Genomic DNA, 16,307 nt, shown 5'->3' with positions numbered 1-16,307 from the left:
TCCTCAGGAGAGCTCAGATCATTAGGTTTCACTAGTATTCAGCATATACTGAGAGCTGAGGATGGAGACCTATAGGATGAGTCATTTTTTCACTTGAAAAAGTGAATGATGTACGAGGGGCTTTTGGAAACTTTTGGTTGTGTGTATTGTGCGTTGTTCACCTTATACATTTTCATTACCTTCATAGCAGCTGTGCTTTGTGATCAGAAAAAAATGCCAATTTAACAAAAAAATGCATTTGCACGGAATTGCATGTATGTATGTATGTATATATAAATGAACAGTTATGTGCTTTATTGTGAATTTATAGAAAATACTAACACCTATATATGTTCATTAGTAAAGAAAAAATAGTAACTAATACAGATTTGTTGGTAAAAACACATGGCTTAATGAGAACGCTGTTGAGTATAGACATTTCAAAAAAATATCTGTTGAAGGTCCTGAACAGTAATGTTGTACAAAACTGCCTCTTACTTTAATGATTTTTTTTTTTTTTTTTAAGCAACAGGCCTAACAGTTTTTAATAATTCAATCATATTCATTAAACCTACTTAATGTAACACACTGGTAATTTCCATTAGGAAATATTTCTTCATGAAATACATAATAACTCATAATAATTGAGTTCATATGTATTTCTGCCACTTACTGTGTTAACAACATTTGCAATGCTTTACAAACACATCACAGGACTTACTCAATCTTTTAGCTGCTTCCAAGGCATCCATGGCAGTACCAGCAACAAAGAACCTCTGGACCGCCACCCCACTGCTTTGCATCAGTTCCTTGCTCTGGTATTCCTGCAAGTTCAGCCATCTTTGGGGGTTTATTCGAACAGACTATAGAGGGGGAGAAAAGGCTCTATTTCAGATTCAATTTGTATGAATGGAAAAATGTACTAAGTTACTGAGCCCCTATTGTGCTCCTCCTAAGAACATACTCCCATGTTATGTAGCTACATAACTACTGTAAAAACCAGTGTATAAGTCGCATTGGTGTATAAGTTGCACTGGTGTAGAAGTCGTCATCATCGTCGTTCCCCCTCCCTCTTTTTGAGACAACAGTTTCAGGAAAAAGCCTATAGACCCTTTTTAGGACCCCCTAAAATACCTAGAAAATAGACTTAGACAAAGGTTTTTACAGTATATGTGTTTAAGGATAAGGTATTCACTATGGCTAAGGATACAATAAAATCACGGTCATGGTCATGACCACGACCTTTCACATAGCCTGTGTATTTTGCCATTTGTTTCCATTCAGCTCGAAAATTGTAAGTGAGGAATACACGTTGTTTAATTGGCGGTAGTGTACAGTTATCAAGGAGGTTAGCAAACGTCAATTAATGGTAAATACTAACACAGAACTAGAAAAAAATTGGAGAAATTATGTTCTAAGCAACGAGCAAAGCAAAACATCCTAAATAATTTCATGAAAGCAGAGCGAGCAGAATTAAAGGAAAAACAAAACTTTTCAAATTAACAGAAGCTTTCTGTGCAGAAAATATACGTCTGCATAGCCTTGATAATCCAAAACCTAAAGGGAGGACAGTTTACAGTTTTGGAGAAGCATGAAACTCTCATTTGCAGCTCTTGAAGTGCCTGCCCCGCGGTGCTTAACAATACCTGTCAGCAGTGTAGATGCAGAACAATTCCTCTAATCTTTTAATAATGTGCTCGGGGATGACAGATGTCGCATCAAAACTGAATTGTTAAGGTTCATCTTGTAATAACAAAACCACAGCTGTGTTTAACTTTTAATAGACATCAGCGAAAAGGATATCGTTATGAAATTCTCAATTTACAACCAGACCATTTACTTTAAAAATGTAATTTCACTTTTCAGATTTTTTTTTTTTACCTCATACAAGGAACACAATAAAGATTAAAGATTGATTAAATATATTAAATAGATGTTTGTTTAGCACAAATATTACAATATATCACATTCATATTATATATTTTTTCAGTTATAGCCATGATTATTCTGTGAAATTGTCGTTAATAATCAGCAGTGACTGTGCTATGATTTTGACAGTTTTACTGTGACAAAATTATGCTTAATCACGGCTGCCAATGTGCAGAAGGATTTTATTCACTATCATTATTAATATTATTATTATTTTTTTTTTTTTTTTTTAAATATGACATATACCTTCTAAAGCTTGGAGGGCAACAGGATTCTTATTTCCAGCCCTGCTGGCAGTGCAGTTAGCTAATGCAACCGAAAGGCATTCCCTGGAAAATGACAGAGACGCTAAGCTGATCATGTTAGGGTATTATGTTCTGGACTGACAATATAACCTTACTCTAACTGCACAAGGTTAAGGGCTTCAAATGCATCTTTCATTTCTTAGGTGATTGTAGCTAAACATTAACCTTTGGTCACTCACACGCAATGATGAGTACACCGTTTCTTGGATGCTATTGTGTGGTGAATTCTAATCAACCCATTAGAACCTGCTGTTCTCAAATGGAAATACATTTTGGTAATGCATATAGCTAATATGAAGAAATATATGGATACAGAAGAAAACAGCTACAGTAGAGCTCTATTAATAACTGTTGTTATGAGAAGTGTTAAAATGAAGTTACTGCATGCTAACAGGCAATTGAACCAGAGAAATGACCTTATCACTGTTCCCTTTGATGCTTTATGTGCAGGGCTCTATAGTAATATACAGTAATAACACATTTATCACTGCAGTGCAAAGTGGTTTCCTACACATTCTATTCCATGTCCAGCACTGATTAACAGATCAAAAACAGAAGCTTGTGTATCCACAGATGGACATGCAGTACGGCAAACCACTCTTTTTGAACCATATTAGTACTGTATATCAAATAGCATGCTGTACCACAGTGCTGCAGACAAAAGGCAAAGCATTTCTAAATTCCGATTAGAAAAAATTTGCAGAAAAAAAAAGACAAAAATGGAGTAAAACTGTACAGTACATAGCCTAAATAATGGACTGCCACAGGACTGTGTTTAATTAATTGTGTTGGGTCATGTCCCATTGTTGTGTGTGTTATCCTCAGGCTATTATAGAGAAATCCATTTTCATTTGGGACTCCCAAAAGCACAACACACTTTAGCCATATCTTATCTGCCAAACTGATTTAATTATCAGAACTGCACAGCTTCGAGAATTACTAACTCTTTCAACAGCACAGCTAGATACTAAGACAAGATGTTAATAAAACAACCCTGGAAGCAATTGGAACAAGGTTGTCCTGTTTAACTGTTGTCAGTGAAGGTTGCAGTAGCTGTACATTGGTTATTGCTTCCAATGACCTTTATAGACACTCAATTCCCTAAACAATGAATAGTGCAGGTAGTATCCTCATATGGGAAAACTCCAGAATTCTTAGAAACCTTTTATCAGAAACAGACACAGTGTTCATTTTGTTCTTTATCGGGGTCAACCATAAATAAATAAATAAAATGACAAACACAAAATTAAAAATTAAAAATGATATAAAATGTATGGGAACGAGCAAAATGTTAATCCATAATGTTATTAAAATGAAGGAGCAATACATTTTTTTAAAAACAAAATAACAAAATGAGATTTATCTTAAATCAAAAGTACCCTATCTTGTCAATACATTTGCTTAATTTTTGTATTTTTGTATCTATCTATCTTATCTATACATATATATATCTATATATATATATATATATATATATATATATATATATATATATATATAATATATAATATAAAATTTTTTTTTGCGTTTTAAAAAAAATTTTTTACTCCGAGGGTGTCCTCTATCCCTGAAAGAACTAATGTTTTGATTTTTTGAATTGAGGTATCCCACTGTAGGTGGATTCACTGAAAGAACTAATGTAACATTCTATTAAGCATAGACACGGATTGTGTTATCAATCTCCTGCCGCCAGATTGATGTCCGACATCCAACCCCAATAACACACATGCAGAACAGCTTTTGAGAGAAAAAAATTAATTAAAAAAAAAAATCGAGGATAATCATCCCTGCAACTTCACTGGAGAGAAGTGCACCATAACAAAGCAGTCTTTATTCCTCTGGATGAATGTTTTCAAATTTGCCAGTCTATGCCTCTGTTCCATAGGTCAACTGATAGAAAGAGAGATTAAAAAAAAAAAAAAAAAAAAAAAAAAAACATCATCAGATCCCTGATTGGTTGTCTTTAGAGACAATGTGTCCTTCTGATCATGATCACACTCTGATCACCAAGGGATTTGTTCAGGACCAGGTTGTGAGGATGCTTCCTTAGCCACCATTTCTGCAAGGCTTCAATCCAATCACACTTCAAACATGAGACGGGTCGGAAGGTGGCCCACTGAGAGGCAACGGCAAGACGTGCTTGCTGGGTCTTATCTACCTCATTCACACCAGATAAGGTCAAAGATACTGCATTTTAAAGCCTGCAACATCATGCTGTCTTTGGAGTGTGTGTTGACCACTATGCTGTAAATGCAGGGACATTGCTGTTTTGGGTCTATATGGCCCCAAACCATTTAGGCAATTCGTTATTAGTAGAAAAAAAAAAAAACATTTTCCTGTTGTATATGCGGTAACATTCAGTAAAATAAAATAAAAAATTAAAATAGAAAAGTTATGCACGACTGAACAACTATTTTCTTTACATTTTCTCTCTTAGCATCCTGCCAAGACAGCAGCGTGAAACTTCAACAAAGATTAAAATCTCAATGGATGAATTCTGAATCCTTGTCAGACCTGAAGGGCTTAACCTAAGAGTGATTAACCAGAAGTAGAATCATTCATTATTCACCCCAGTGCAAATGACATATTAGGGAATATTAAATGATTTTACCCTCTAGGCTTCTTTCAACTACAGCAAACCCTGTCTTTATTATAACTAAAAAAAAAAAAGGATATCACTGCAATGATATCACTGCAATCTAAAACAGTCCAATCACTGTTTTGCCAGAACTTGCAAAAATCCTTAATCAAATTACCTTTTGATTAATGTTGCAATCTTATTATTTTTATGTAACAAAAGGGGTAGATTGTATTTTTACTTGATCCTTGTGGACCTTTTTGCAATAATAATACAACAGGTTATTGTTTCAGGTCTGATTTGGATACAAAAGGGGAAAACAAAATCAAATTACCTCCTGTTGTTTCCATCTCTTTCAAACCCTACAACAGTCTTTTATGAATCTTGCTTTTTCTTATGTGAAGACCTGATTCTATTCCAGCTTTCTTTTTTAAATAAAAAAAAAAAAAATATTGCTATTATGTCCAAATAAACCTGTAACTCCCTAAAGAGCACAAGCAAGAACACAGCTCAGATGGTTTTAAGGTAGCATAGCAATGTGGCGTACCTATTTAACCTGGCATTACAATCCTGTCTTAGGCAAACTGCCTGTTTTAAAATACAAGTTCTGGTGGTAATATTCAAGTCACTTACGAACAGCAAACATCTGATTCTTTAAACTTTTTTTTTTTTTTTTTTTTAACCTTCAGTAATGTTACAAATATTAATTTGTTTGCATGTAATTACACATATTCTCTAAACCAATCACTGCAAGGATGTCATAAATAAAATACCTACAAACACAAAACACGAAGAAAAAAGCTTTGGTAATCTCAAGATTATTAAAACACATCAATTAAAAATAATAACTAATCAGAAACCTATTCATTACCATCAGCTCTAGCAGGCTTTTATCAGACAGTAGATACCCACTGGAACATCACAGCATCAACTGTTAGTCAAACTTAAAACCAATCTGCACACATGCTGGCTTTTTCATTTTGACTTGCCTCAATGAAAGCTCAGTTCACAAATTGTGGACAGCAAATACTAAACAAACACAACTGGTCTCAATTTATTTCATTATCCACCAAAATTTGCCAATCAATACTTTGCACCAGCAAAAGTAACCAGTACTGTACCTGCAACTGCTGAATCAACCAATCACACTCTGTCAGCTCGAAACAACAAACCTAGACACTGGCGATTCAGTAATATTGCTCCATTCAGATATCTGCCACTGTCCAGATAAACTATAAGCAGCTCTGACAAGCAAAAACGTATTTGTTTAATAGTCTTTTTTTTTTTTTTTTCTCCGACTATGTATGTGAGTCTTTATGAACATTTTCAGGATTATTTTCCTAAACCTTTTTTCAGCGGAAGGGCACCTGACATATCATTACAAGTTCAAGGTAAATCTAGGTTTTAAAGTGTTGTTTTAAGGAAAATAAAGAAAAAATGTGTTTTCTAATAACAATAGTTCCCTCTCGATGACAGCTCTACCATGTGCTAGTTAACTTTCATTAGCACCCTTGCTTTCGTTTCGGGAAACAACTCCAGTCGTGGTCAACTACCACATGGTAGAGCCGTCATCGACGGGCACTATCGAGCAAATCCTGTTGAGGTATAAGTGTGTTAAAAAGTTGTTTAAGTATAAAACTCAATGAAAGCCTTTCCTACTGGGTGAAATATTATACCAATTTTTACAATCTTGTTGATACTTAACCTTGAAAAGTTTGGCAGTACAAGCATGGTGGTGTGTGTGTGTGTGTGTCCCTCTCCTAACGATAGCGATATATAGTAACTAAATGTGTGGCTTTAAATAACTTATGAATTAGAGTTTAATAACTAGGCTTTAAATCCTCCTAAGCTAAAAATGTATGGACAGTGATCTGCACTCACCGATATGTGGTCACTAGTGCTTTCTGAAAAAGCACAGCAGTTCCATGTCAAATGCAAAGAGTTATAGCAAAACATCTGTGATAGGGTACCCTCTGCAGTCTTGCCCCAGGGAAATTCAACACCACAAGCCAGAAGGCTTGCAAATGCTTTTGACAAGTCCATGTGGCAGGACCAAAAAAAAAAAAAACCCTTTCTACAATACATGACAAAATACTTTGTCTTTTTTCTGGTCAAGCATAGTAATGTCATAAAATGTATTACATCTGGGGGGTTGGCTTCAGTAGCAGTTTAGTCTTCATCTTAAAAATCCATCTCCGCCAAACTGTTTTCAGAGGAAGAATATACAAACCCTGTCAGCATAACTAAAAGAAAAAATGTAAAAGGATATGCTTCGCAAAATTCTACAAAAGACAGAATTCACAGATTAGGTTCACGGTGCATTTTCCTTTTCATTCTGCCTCTGTAAAATAATTGAGTATCATCTATAGCTTTAACAGTCTGCTGTGGAACCTACTTTTCTTCTGTGAACTCCTGCCCCAGAACAGTAGGGCTACATTACATTAGGAGGGAAGGAATATCCCGAATGGAGCAGGAAGCTTAATCAGTTAAATTCAAGCCCTACTGTTGGTAAATATTGGTCCTACAGGCACTTTCTGATGTGCATTTTTCTGGCTGGGAAAATGCAATAAAGGGCACTGGGGAATGCAAATTACTTTTACAAGCAGAAAATGTACAGTCAGCCTCCAGCTCTGCATTTATATATATATATATATATATATATATATATATATATATATATATATATATACACACAGAGAGAGAGAGCCAGGAGAATGTTGTCATATTGTTTACTATTGGGGATTAAATTCATCACTAGATGCTAATCTAGGCCCCTATGAAATCCGCGTTGCAGAAAACACGGACGGAATTCAGAGAAAAACTATGGAATTAGGCACCCGAGGACATTACCACAAAATCGGTTTAAACAAACTATATATATATATATTTACCGTATATATCGTATATATTTATACGATTTACCCTCCCTTTCAAGTCGTACCATGTTTTGGCCTCACACTTCCTATGCGAGGCATGTGTGTCATGATTGTGCTACGTCACATTCTCCCAACAATAGGGAGAGAATTCTGAGTTTCTAAACTGCACATAAACCATGCCACTGTCACATGATTAAAAAAGGAATGGGAAAGGCAGTTCAGTGCAGGTAAATAGGAGCTCCAGGGAAGTTCAAAGCAAGCTCCAAGCCAGATCCAGAGAAAAATAATAATTAAACATTGGAGCAACAGAACTCTGAACCACTCTGAATAAATAGTAAGGGAAATTAACATATTACTCATGAAGGACTGTTGAGAAAACACTGCAGAATTGCTCCACCTTAGATCTTCAAAAACAAATATCACAAATACATCAATACACAGGTTTTGCAAAAAATTCGATTTTTTTTTTTGTTCTGCCCACTGTAACAATTTTTCCTTTAATCCTCTGTGCTAATGTTTGCCACACATGCTTTGGAGCTGTGTTGAAATATGCTGCCAGTTTCCTTGTTAATCAAACTTCAACACAACAGAACAGTACGCAGCACATGATATCAGCAAGACCTGAATTAAACCAGATACAGTAGCACCTCTCTATAACACATTGAGTGTTAATATAAAAGAGAAATAACGCATGGCACAGCTGTTTTTTTTTTGTTTGTTTTTTTAATAATAATCTTGTTATTCAATCCACCCTAAAATTATTTTACGACAACTTCAAAACAACGAACAGGCACTTGAATAAAACAGAAATATTTATCTCCAATTTGTATACAATGACAATATACTGTAGTTGTACAGGAGTTGAAACAAGTTAGGACCATTCTGAACATGCTAGTTTGCAAATTAGCCAATGATTACAGTACCTTGATGAAAAACACATGCGTTTACTATTTTCTGGTTGCACCATTATTTGAAAATAAAAATAAATTGGCAAAGATTAATCACTTACCACTAATCAAGTTCTGTTTTCAGTTAATTGGTTCAAAAGTTACAAAAACATTGCTTAAACTAATTTGTGTACGATATGCACCCCATTGAGGCATCCCAGGTTCCTTATAAAAGGTACTACATGGAAGAACTAATGAAGTGATATCATTAAAATGCCTAAAGGGCTGACCACTAACAGCTCAGAGTCAGCTCAATTAAAACCTGAAAGAAAGCATACTTCAGCCATCAATATTCATTGATTAGCAAAGCGGCTTTTAAGAAAATCCATGCTAGTACCTTTGCCATCATTATAAAGCAACCAATTTCCCTAGCATATTCAAGAAGGACAATCTGCAAATTTCTATTGCCCTGAACCTACTTTGTAGAGCAAATGTATAGCTGATGAACTGCCAATCAGCAGTTTAAAAAATATGAATAATGCATTAGTTTTATATAATAATAATAATATGACATCTTAGCAGCTATAGAGTAGCTCTTGACCATTTGTGTTCAGTCAGCCTAATTAGTGATGAGTCAATGGAGGATGACACACTGATTTACATGAAATTATAAGACATTTTAAAACTACAGGTATGTGGGAAACCTAACCTAATTCACATGAAGATTTTGAAGCTACAAAAACTAGCAATCTACCATATAGTGTGCTGTGTTGATAAGACCATAATACTATACAACAGTTTGGGCATTTTAAAATAAAAAAAGATGCAATAGGTGTCATGGTCAATTATAGCATTTGGCAGCCTACAATCTGGTATGTATGTACAGTGTATTTGCTTTTTTGCATACGTACATGTCAATATATATATATATATATATATATATATATATATATATATATATATATATATATATATATATATATATATAATATCACCTACAATGTTTAAGGTTTTCCAAAAAGGACATTACTTTGTTTCGTCCAATTTACTCTTCAGTAACCGTGTTATTGTTTACAGTAAGACTGTCGATGTTGTACGAAGTTCATGTTTAGTCCAACGTTGTGGTGTCAACATTTCACTGTCATGCTAAGTTGAAGTCTTTTTTTGCTAATTCAAACTATATAAGTTTGACTAAACGTTAAGTTTTCTAAATTAGGTGTGAATTCACTACACACACAAAACAGTCGCTCTGTTTGCAGGTGCCAAACCGTCTGAAAGACCAGTAATTGTCTATTCTGTGGAAACAAAGTCCAGTCGCATGTGAACAGGGTTTACAATGTTTTCATGAAAAGGGCTATTGACACTGACACGTTGCACCGGCCAAAAACTGTTTGTCGTGTGTTCATATTATTAAACTCCACAGTCCGGCAGGACTAAAGTGCCTGGTACTGAGGGAAGTCCTTTATCAATTCAATCAACACCAGACAGCCATTAATACAAAATAATGAACAAAACAAACAGGCACAAGGGCCAAAACAAACAGTTTAACAAAACCCAAAAAACTGTTCAGGCTGGCTGAGGAGCAAGTGAGCCTTATCTAGCATGTGGGTGAGGGAAAGTCATTAATCATTCAATCAACACCACCCAGCCACATGCTCACATTGAGTTGGCAAGGATGGGTTTTAAAACCATCCCTGCCAATCTTAAATTAAAAAAAAAAAAAGTTAACCCTCCCCCCACTAAAACGCATTTACCTCAACCCTGCCACCAGATGTTAACAAACTAATGTGTACATTTCTTGTTGTCCAAAGTGAACAGTGCATGTTATAATTAGACCACAATCACAGGCGTTGCCTTGACAAAGGCACAAGAGCACCAAAACTGAATTAAACTGATTAGCAGATATTTCTTCTAAAACATTAAAAACATTTACAAGCAATTTGTTATTTTGTCAATACAGAGGGAACTAGTGAAACGCTGACACTTTTTGTAAAAGTTAATATTTTCCAAATAAAAAAATAAGGTCAATTAAAAAGTCTCTCATAATTTCGAGGTTACAGAACACGAACAACGTACCTAGTAGAAGCTGAGGATATGTCTGATCCATCGAAATCTGATTTGCACCGTTTCACACAATACATAAACATTGCTATCTTTCCATTGCTGTTGCTGAACTTCTTTTCAAAGTAGAGTTTCTCGTCTGGAAGCGAGAATCAATTAACTTTCACAGTGTACTGAATAAACTACTCCTCTTTTGAAACCATTGATGGAATACTTTTCATTGCCGGACGAAATATTCATTGTAGGTACTGCTCTTAGTGTTCTTGGTTATGTGAGTGTGAAAATTACAGGACAAAACATTTTAAATTTACAATCATGACACTCGTAGCAAAAGATATTTTCTAATTTACTATAAATCTGGCAAGAGGGGTGCTGGTTATTTGGGTATCTCTGCTCCTGGTACATTCAAGTCATGATCTGTGCTTTAGCTGTCCAGAAACAAAAAATACATTTTATGTGGGCACACAAAGTTGCAAAGCCTTTGACAAATTGTTGCACAATAAACCTGATGATGATTAAAAAAATAACCTGAGCCTTCTCAAAGCGAATATGTTGGTCAAGAGGAGTGCTGTATTACAGATCAGTGTGTTTCTCAAAAATAAATAGTGAAAATGAAAAACCAGTCATAGGGTGTTACAATAAATACAGTACTCAATTATCATCATAATGCTTTATAATCCACCACTCTCAACATTGGCTTTACCAACTCTGCCTTTAAAACTGTTCTGCACTGTCACTAATTAAGTTAAGATCTAGCACAGTTTATTGAATAAGTATATATTTCATTCATTAAATCAGACTTTGAAAATACATTCTTTAAATAACTCATGAGTTTAAGCTGGGTGAATAGGGCTATTAATAGGAAATAGCCAATATGCTTTTACAGTAGCTTCCTATTATCAACAGTATGAAGTAAATTGTTGAGAAACCTTTACCTCACATTACCCATGATTATAAGGAATAAAGTGATAATTTGTTAGAATGAAAGATTAAAGCAGACAGGCTGTGTCATTGTTCATGGCTTTTACAATTTTTATGTAACCTTATTAAATATGTTGTGATCATTTAATGTTGCAGTAAAAGTTTCATCACACTTGACGCAATTCTCTACAGTATGTAACAACGCAAGTAAGAAATCCTGTACAGTCAGTCGGACAAACACACATCCCCGATGGTAAAATTGGTCCTTAAGCAAGTACACACCTGCACTACATGTTTATACTGCCATGCGTAAAATACCTGCATGAGATTAACCTCAAGCTTTTTACAGTTCTTAATTGCATTTCCCCCAAATCTGCTAACGGTTTCTTCCTTGGCTACCTCCCAAAAATTAAACAACAATCTTGAATAAGGGTGTCAACAGTGGGGTGTATATATGATGGCCAAGACCTTAACCACTCAAGGCTATTCTTCAGCCAAAACCAAATAGTTACAAAAAAAATACTGAATATCAACCTTACTGGAGGTGAGTGGTCATGCTGGCAATTTCTATTAGCATAATGTACACTGCATGATAATCTTTACTAAAGTAAGCAGTTGACAGGAAGGCTACGTAATGTAATATGTATCCTTTTTAACATTTGATACCAGCTGGCAATGTTTAATTGCTCAGCAGTTCCTATACATTTTGCATAGAATGACTGCACTTAAAACGTATTTCCCACTGTGTGTATATTGAATGTAATTTATTTTTCGTATTTAATAATTCACAATGGTGCTCACTTTTACTAGTGTTCTTAAGTCATAAGCCCCCCCCCCTTTGTACATCAGTTCATTAATACAGTTTTTAACATATATTGGCAGCGGATCTTGTCAGGCCACAGAACCCTGTGGCAAGGCCCATTATGGATAGTTTCTGCTTACAGTAGCCACATCACACACATGACCTGTAAGGGTTGCTAGAGCACAATTAACTATGTCAAGAAGATTTTCTCCCTAGCCCACATCAATCAAAAGGCTAATGTGGCACTCTCTGTGGGCTACCCGCCAAAATCAGCAACTCCAAATAATCAGGATTCAAATCAGCCACCTCCTGATTGCATGACACCCTCCACTCCATCTGCATTTACTTGATAGTGCATTGGGGATCTCTATACCTCATTCTAACTTACCTCAAGCAGACAGTGTGTTACCTTACTTAAATATCATTAATAAAAAATGCACATTTTGTAAAACAGAAAATTGTATAAAAATGTAGTTTGGCTCTTTATTGTGTTTTAAGCAAAAAAAACATCCATAAATGGCGAGTAATGGCTATCAACTTTTACATTACAGTAATCCGTCGTGTATGCGCCCGCCACATATCCGCCCTACCTGTTTATCCGCCACGATCAAGCTCATCAGCAATGTCCCCCACGTGTACCTCATTAATGCAAAATGCCTACAGGAAAGCGAAATCGAGTTGTGTTTACAACTGAAAGTTTTTTTTCGTAACGCTATGCATTTTGCTACTGTGTAAATCCCCCTATGCTAATGTAAGTGTACAGTACAGCACTGTGGCAGGGCAGGAGCCCTGCACATGCAGAGGGTTTTCTGTGTAAATGTACATCATATAGAGTGTGTATTTATTGTAATTAATTAATAAGTTCCTGATGCTCCTGGGAGATCCTGCCTGTTGTGATTGCCAGGTGTGGAATATAAATCAGCTGGTAGGTGTGTTCCAGTTGGGTGTCACGTATATAAGGTTCCATTTATTAACCTTAAGGCTGGACAATGAAGGGTGAGTAATATAATATCATTGAGTTCACCTGTTTATGCAGTCCTTACAAAACTGGCATGCAAGTGTGTGTTTTAATTGCATTTCATTGAGAGTTACACATTGTGTTCCATATACAATGGCATGCTGTCTGCACAGAAACTCCAAACACTTTTCTTCCAGTTTAATGTAATGGCCTTTTCAATCCAAATCTCACCACTAAATGTAAATGTCTGCCACAACATCCTGGTAGCAAAGCTTTAAAAATCCCAGTGCTGCAAAATAACATTCAAGCTTTTTTTCAAGCTGCCAAATGTTACACGGGTTCATTAAGATCAGCCTTCGTCCATTTCACATAGGCACTTATTCAGAGGAGGTGTACAGTAGAAAGCTACATTTAGAAAATGTGCCAACATGGTCTTTCAACACACAGAGATAAAAACATTTGTATTACTTTTTCCCATAAGCACAATTTAGAAAACCAATACATTAAACAACCTTTGTATTTAACAATTTAATCAGATTCAAATCGATTTTACAGGAGACATGGCTGGCATTTGTGGAAATTAGTTGCAATTAACCCTTTGTAACGTAATCATTAATCAACTTCAACAATTTCCTTTCTCCTTCTCATTGACACAAAACACAATACAAAAGCATTACTTAAAGTACCCCGCCCCTTTCCCTTTTGATCATTCATGATTTAGAAACCCTCCAAATAAACACGTCAGTCAGTTTGACAGCCAAGTCTGAAGTGCAGACTTCTCATGACTTATTGATGCAAAGTATTGACACAGCAATGCAATACTGTGATCAGCCACCTACAGTACAGTATTTATTTGATTCAAAACAATTAAATGAACCTATTAAAAAATCCATAAACATAAATAGCCACAGCTACCAGACAAAGCTTCCCTTCTTCAAAACCAAGTCATCTATTCAGGATCAGTCAAGACCAAACAGTATGTAGTGTCTGCCTCTGCACAATGGTCTAATCCAGCCAAGTATAAAGACCCATGAAATCAATCAGATTTCAAAAATCACACATCTTCCATGCTTTGTTCACTCCTGTCATGCTGTTGGCAATTTCATTAACAGTACTACAGTGGGCAGATCAGTATTTGCCAGACCACTGAATTCAGTCATGACAATAATCAATTATTAAGCAATCAATTACTCCTCACATCCCCCAGACTACAAGTCTCGTAAACCAGAGAAAGTCAACCAGCCCTAAGCCTGGTACACACTGCCCGATGCGACCAATTGCAACACATTTTTTTCAGCCACATCAGGCAGTGTCTTATGCTTTGCAAAACAATTTTACAGGTTTGGTCGGTTAATTCCAGTCGGCTCACAAAGTTTAAACATTGCATCAGCTAGTGTCTTAGGCGCTGATCGCATTGAGCAGTGTTTACTGGGCTCAGAGTAGGTTTAGTATTTACACATAGCAGTAAAATCCATATGTGTTTCTATGGTCACCACGGTTGGATTTTATCAGAGAATTTTACAAAACTGGAAAATCAGCCTGAAATCCATCAGCCACCTATCTGTGGGAATCCTGAGATTGCCCCTAAACAAATCTACCCTGACTGCAGTACACTAGTCAAGAAGATGCTATAAAGTTTTAACAAATACATGATAATTAGGATATTTTAATAAAGAAGCCAAATGTGTACTTTAAAATGTTGTTACAAAATAAACAAGGCTTACAGTCATAGAACGTGTATGTGTGTACTCTCTCTCTCTCTCTATTGAAGAGTTATATAAATAACTCTTCAATAGCAGTATTAACCTTTACTCTCTTACTTCAGCAGTGCAGTTATAGGTTGTCAGCAAATTATTAACCAACTAACAAGTATAATACAGGGCTTTCGTAAGGGGCAAAGGTTTGCAAAAATAATGTGTTGCATAACTTCCTTTTTCATGGTAACATAAAAATAATTATAGAATTATCCATTATATAAGGTTATAATTTAACAGTTAACACCATGTGTAGGTTTATTATTCTAAAGCTACTGCTATGCATAATACATTTAAAGATTAATTTACCCTGCACTCCTGGGCTTAAAGACATTAAAAAGTTCCAAAATTATGGTGACTGGTTTCGATTGCAAACTTATACAACTATTGCTTTATATCACTACATACCAATCTGATATAACTAACTGATTAACAGTGTAAAGTGTTGAATCTAGTTGTTAGTGTTACATTAATAATTCAGTAACTATATTACAAAACTAACACAAGTGGGCTAAGTGTGCACGTGTGCTCACTACAGGTTGTATTGACACCCAAAAGTGAATGACTAATAAAAAAACGGTATCGTTTTATTAAGGACAGATGTCAAGGGCACACATTAGTTTACACTAAACGTGTGTTTAAGCTGCAGCAATAAACACGTACAACACAGCTATCAATAGATAACTGTTTCAATCAAATTCACACATAACACTTCCAAAAGTTTAGCTTTAAAAAAATAAATAAATAAAATGTCACAGACGAAAAATAAAACTTTCTCAATGTTGTATTCTGCAGGGTACTGAGGGTTTGCATAACAGTGCCAATTAAATGATGACAGCTCGCTTTCATAATATTCATGCAACTCTTGGCTTGGAGTTTGCTTAGGGTCAGTACCTTGCTTTTGTCGAGGAATACGTATCTAGCTGCCGTTCCACGAAGACTTTTCCCTGCTTGAGCTGCCATGGACGCCGCCATCTTGAATCGGAAGTATGAACTGAAATGAACACGTGAGCAGCAGTTGACTTTATCAACTCTGTGCGGAGAGAGGCGGGGATAGTGTGAGAGAAGGACTTTGAATATCTGGAGTGGGGCTTCTCAAACTCGGTCTTGGGGACCCCCTGTGTTCACGTTAATTATCAAATGTTATAGCTAACTTGAAATATGCAATTGTTCAAGAGCTGAAAACAAGTAAAAAGGTCTAATGAAGCAAGTTATCAGTTCAATTAAGGGTATCGTTACATAATTGAGAGCTGGGTT

The 16,307-nt window shown here is 35.6% G+C and overlaps 1 protein-coding gene across 1 annotated transcript in view; it reads right to left on the bottom strand.

The window, feature by feature from the left end:
• Nucleotides 1–16,063, bottom strand: part of LOC121329082 (succinate--CoA ligase [GDP-forming] subunit beta, mitochondrial-like) — an 81,775-nt gene extending 65,712 nt beyond the window's left edge. Inside the window, exons 1-2 of the mRNA XM_041274400.1 lie at nucleotides 15,945–16,063; nucleotides 701–842 (exon numbers count right to left, since the gene is read on the bottom strand). Coding sequence (XP_041130334.1) covers nucleotides 701–842; nucleotides 15,945–16,025 — 223 coding nt within the window. The 5' untranslated portion in view covers nucleotides 16,026–16,063. The remainder of the gene's footprint in view (nucleotides 1–700; nucleotides 843–15,944) is intronic.
• Between the last annotated feature and the right edge of the window lie 244 nt (nucleotides 16,064–16,307).

Source organism: Polyodon spathula, chromosome 16 (assembly GCF_017654505.1).
Source record: "Polyodon spathula isolate WHYD16114869_AA chromosome 16, ASM1765450v1, whole genome shotgun sequence".
Taxonomy (NCBI): domain Eukaryota; kingdom Metazoa; phylum Chordata; class Actinopteri; order Acipenseriformes; family Polyodontidae; genus Polyodon; species Polyodon spathula.
This window is presented reverse-complemented; position numbering and strand designations above follow the sequence as displayed.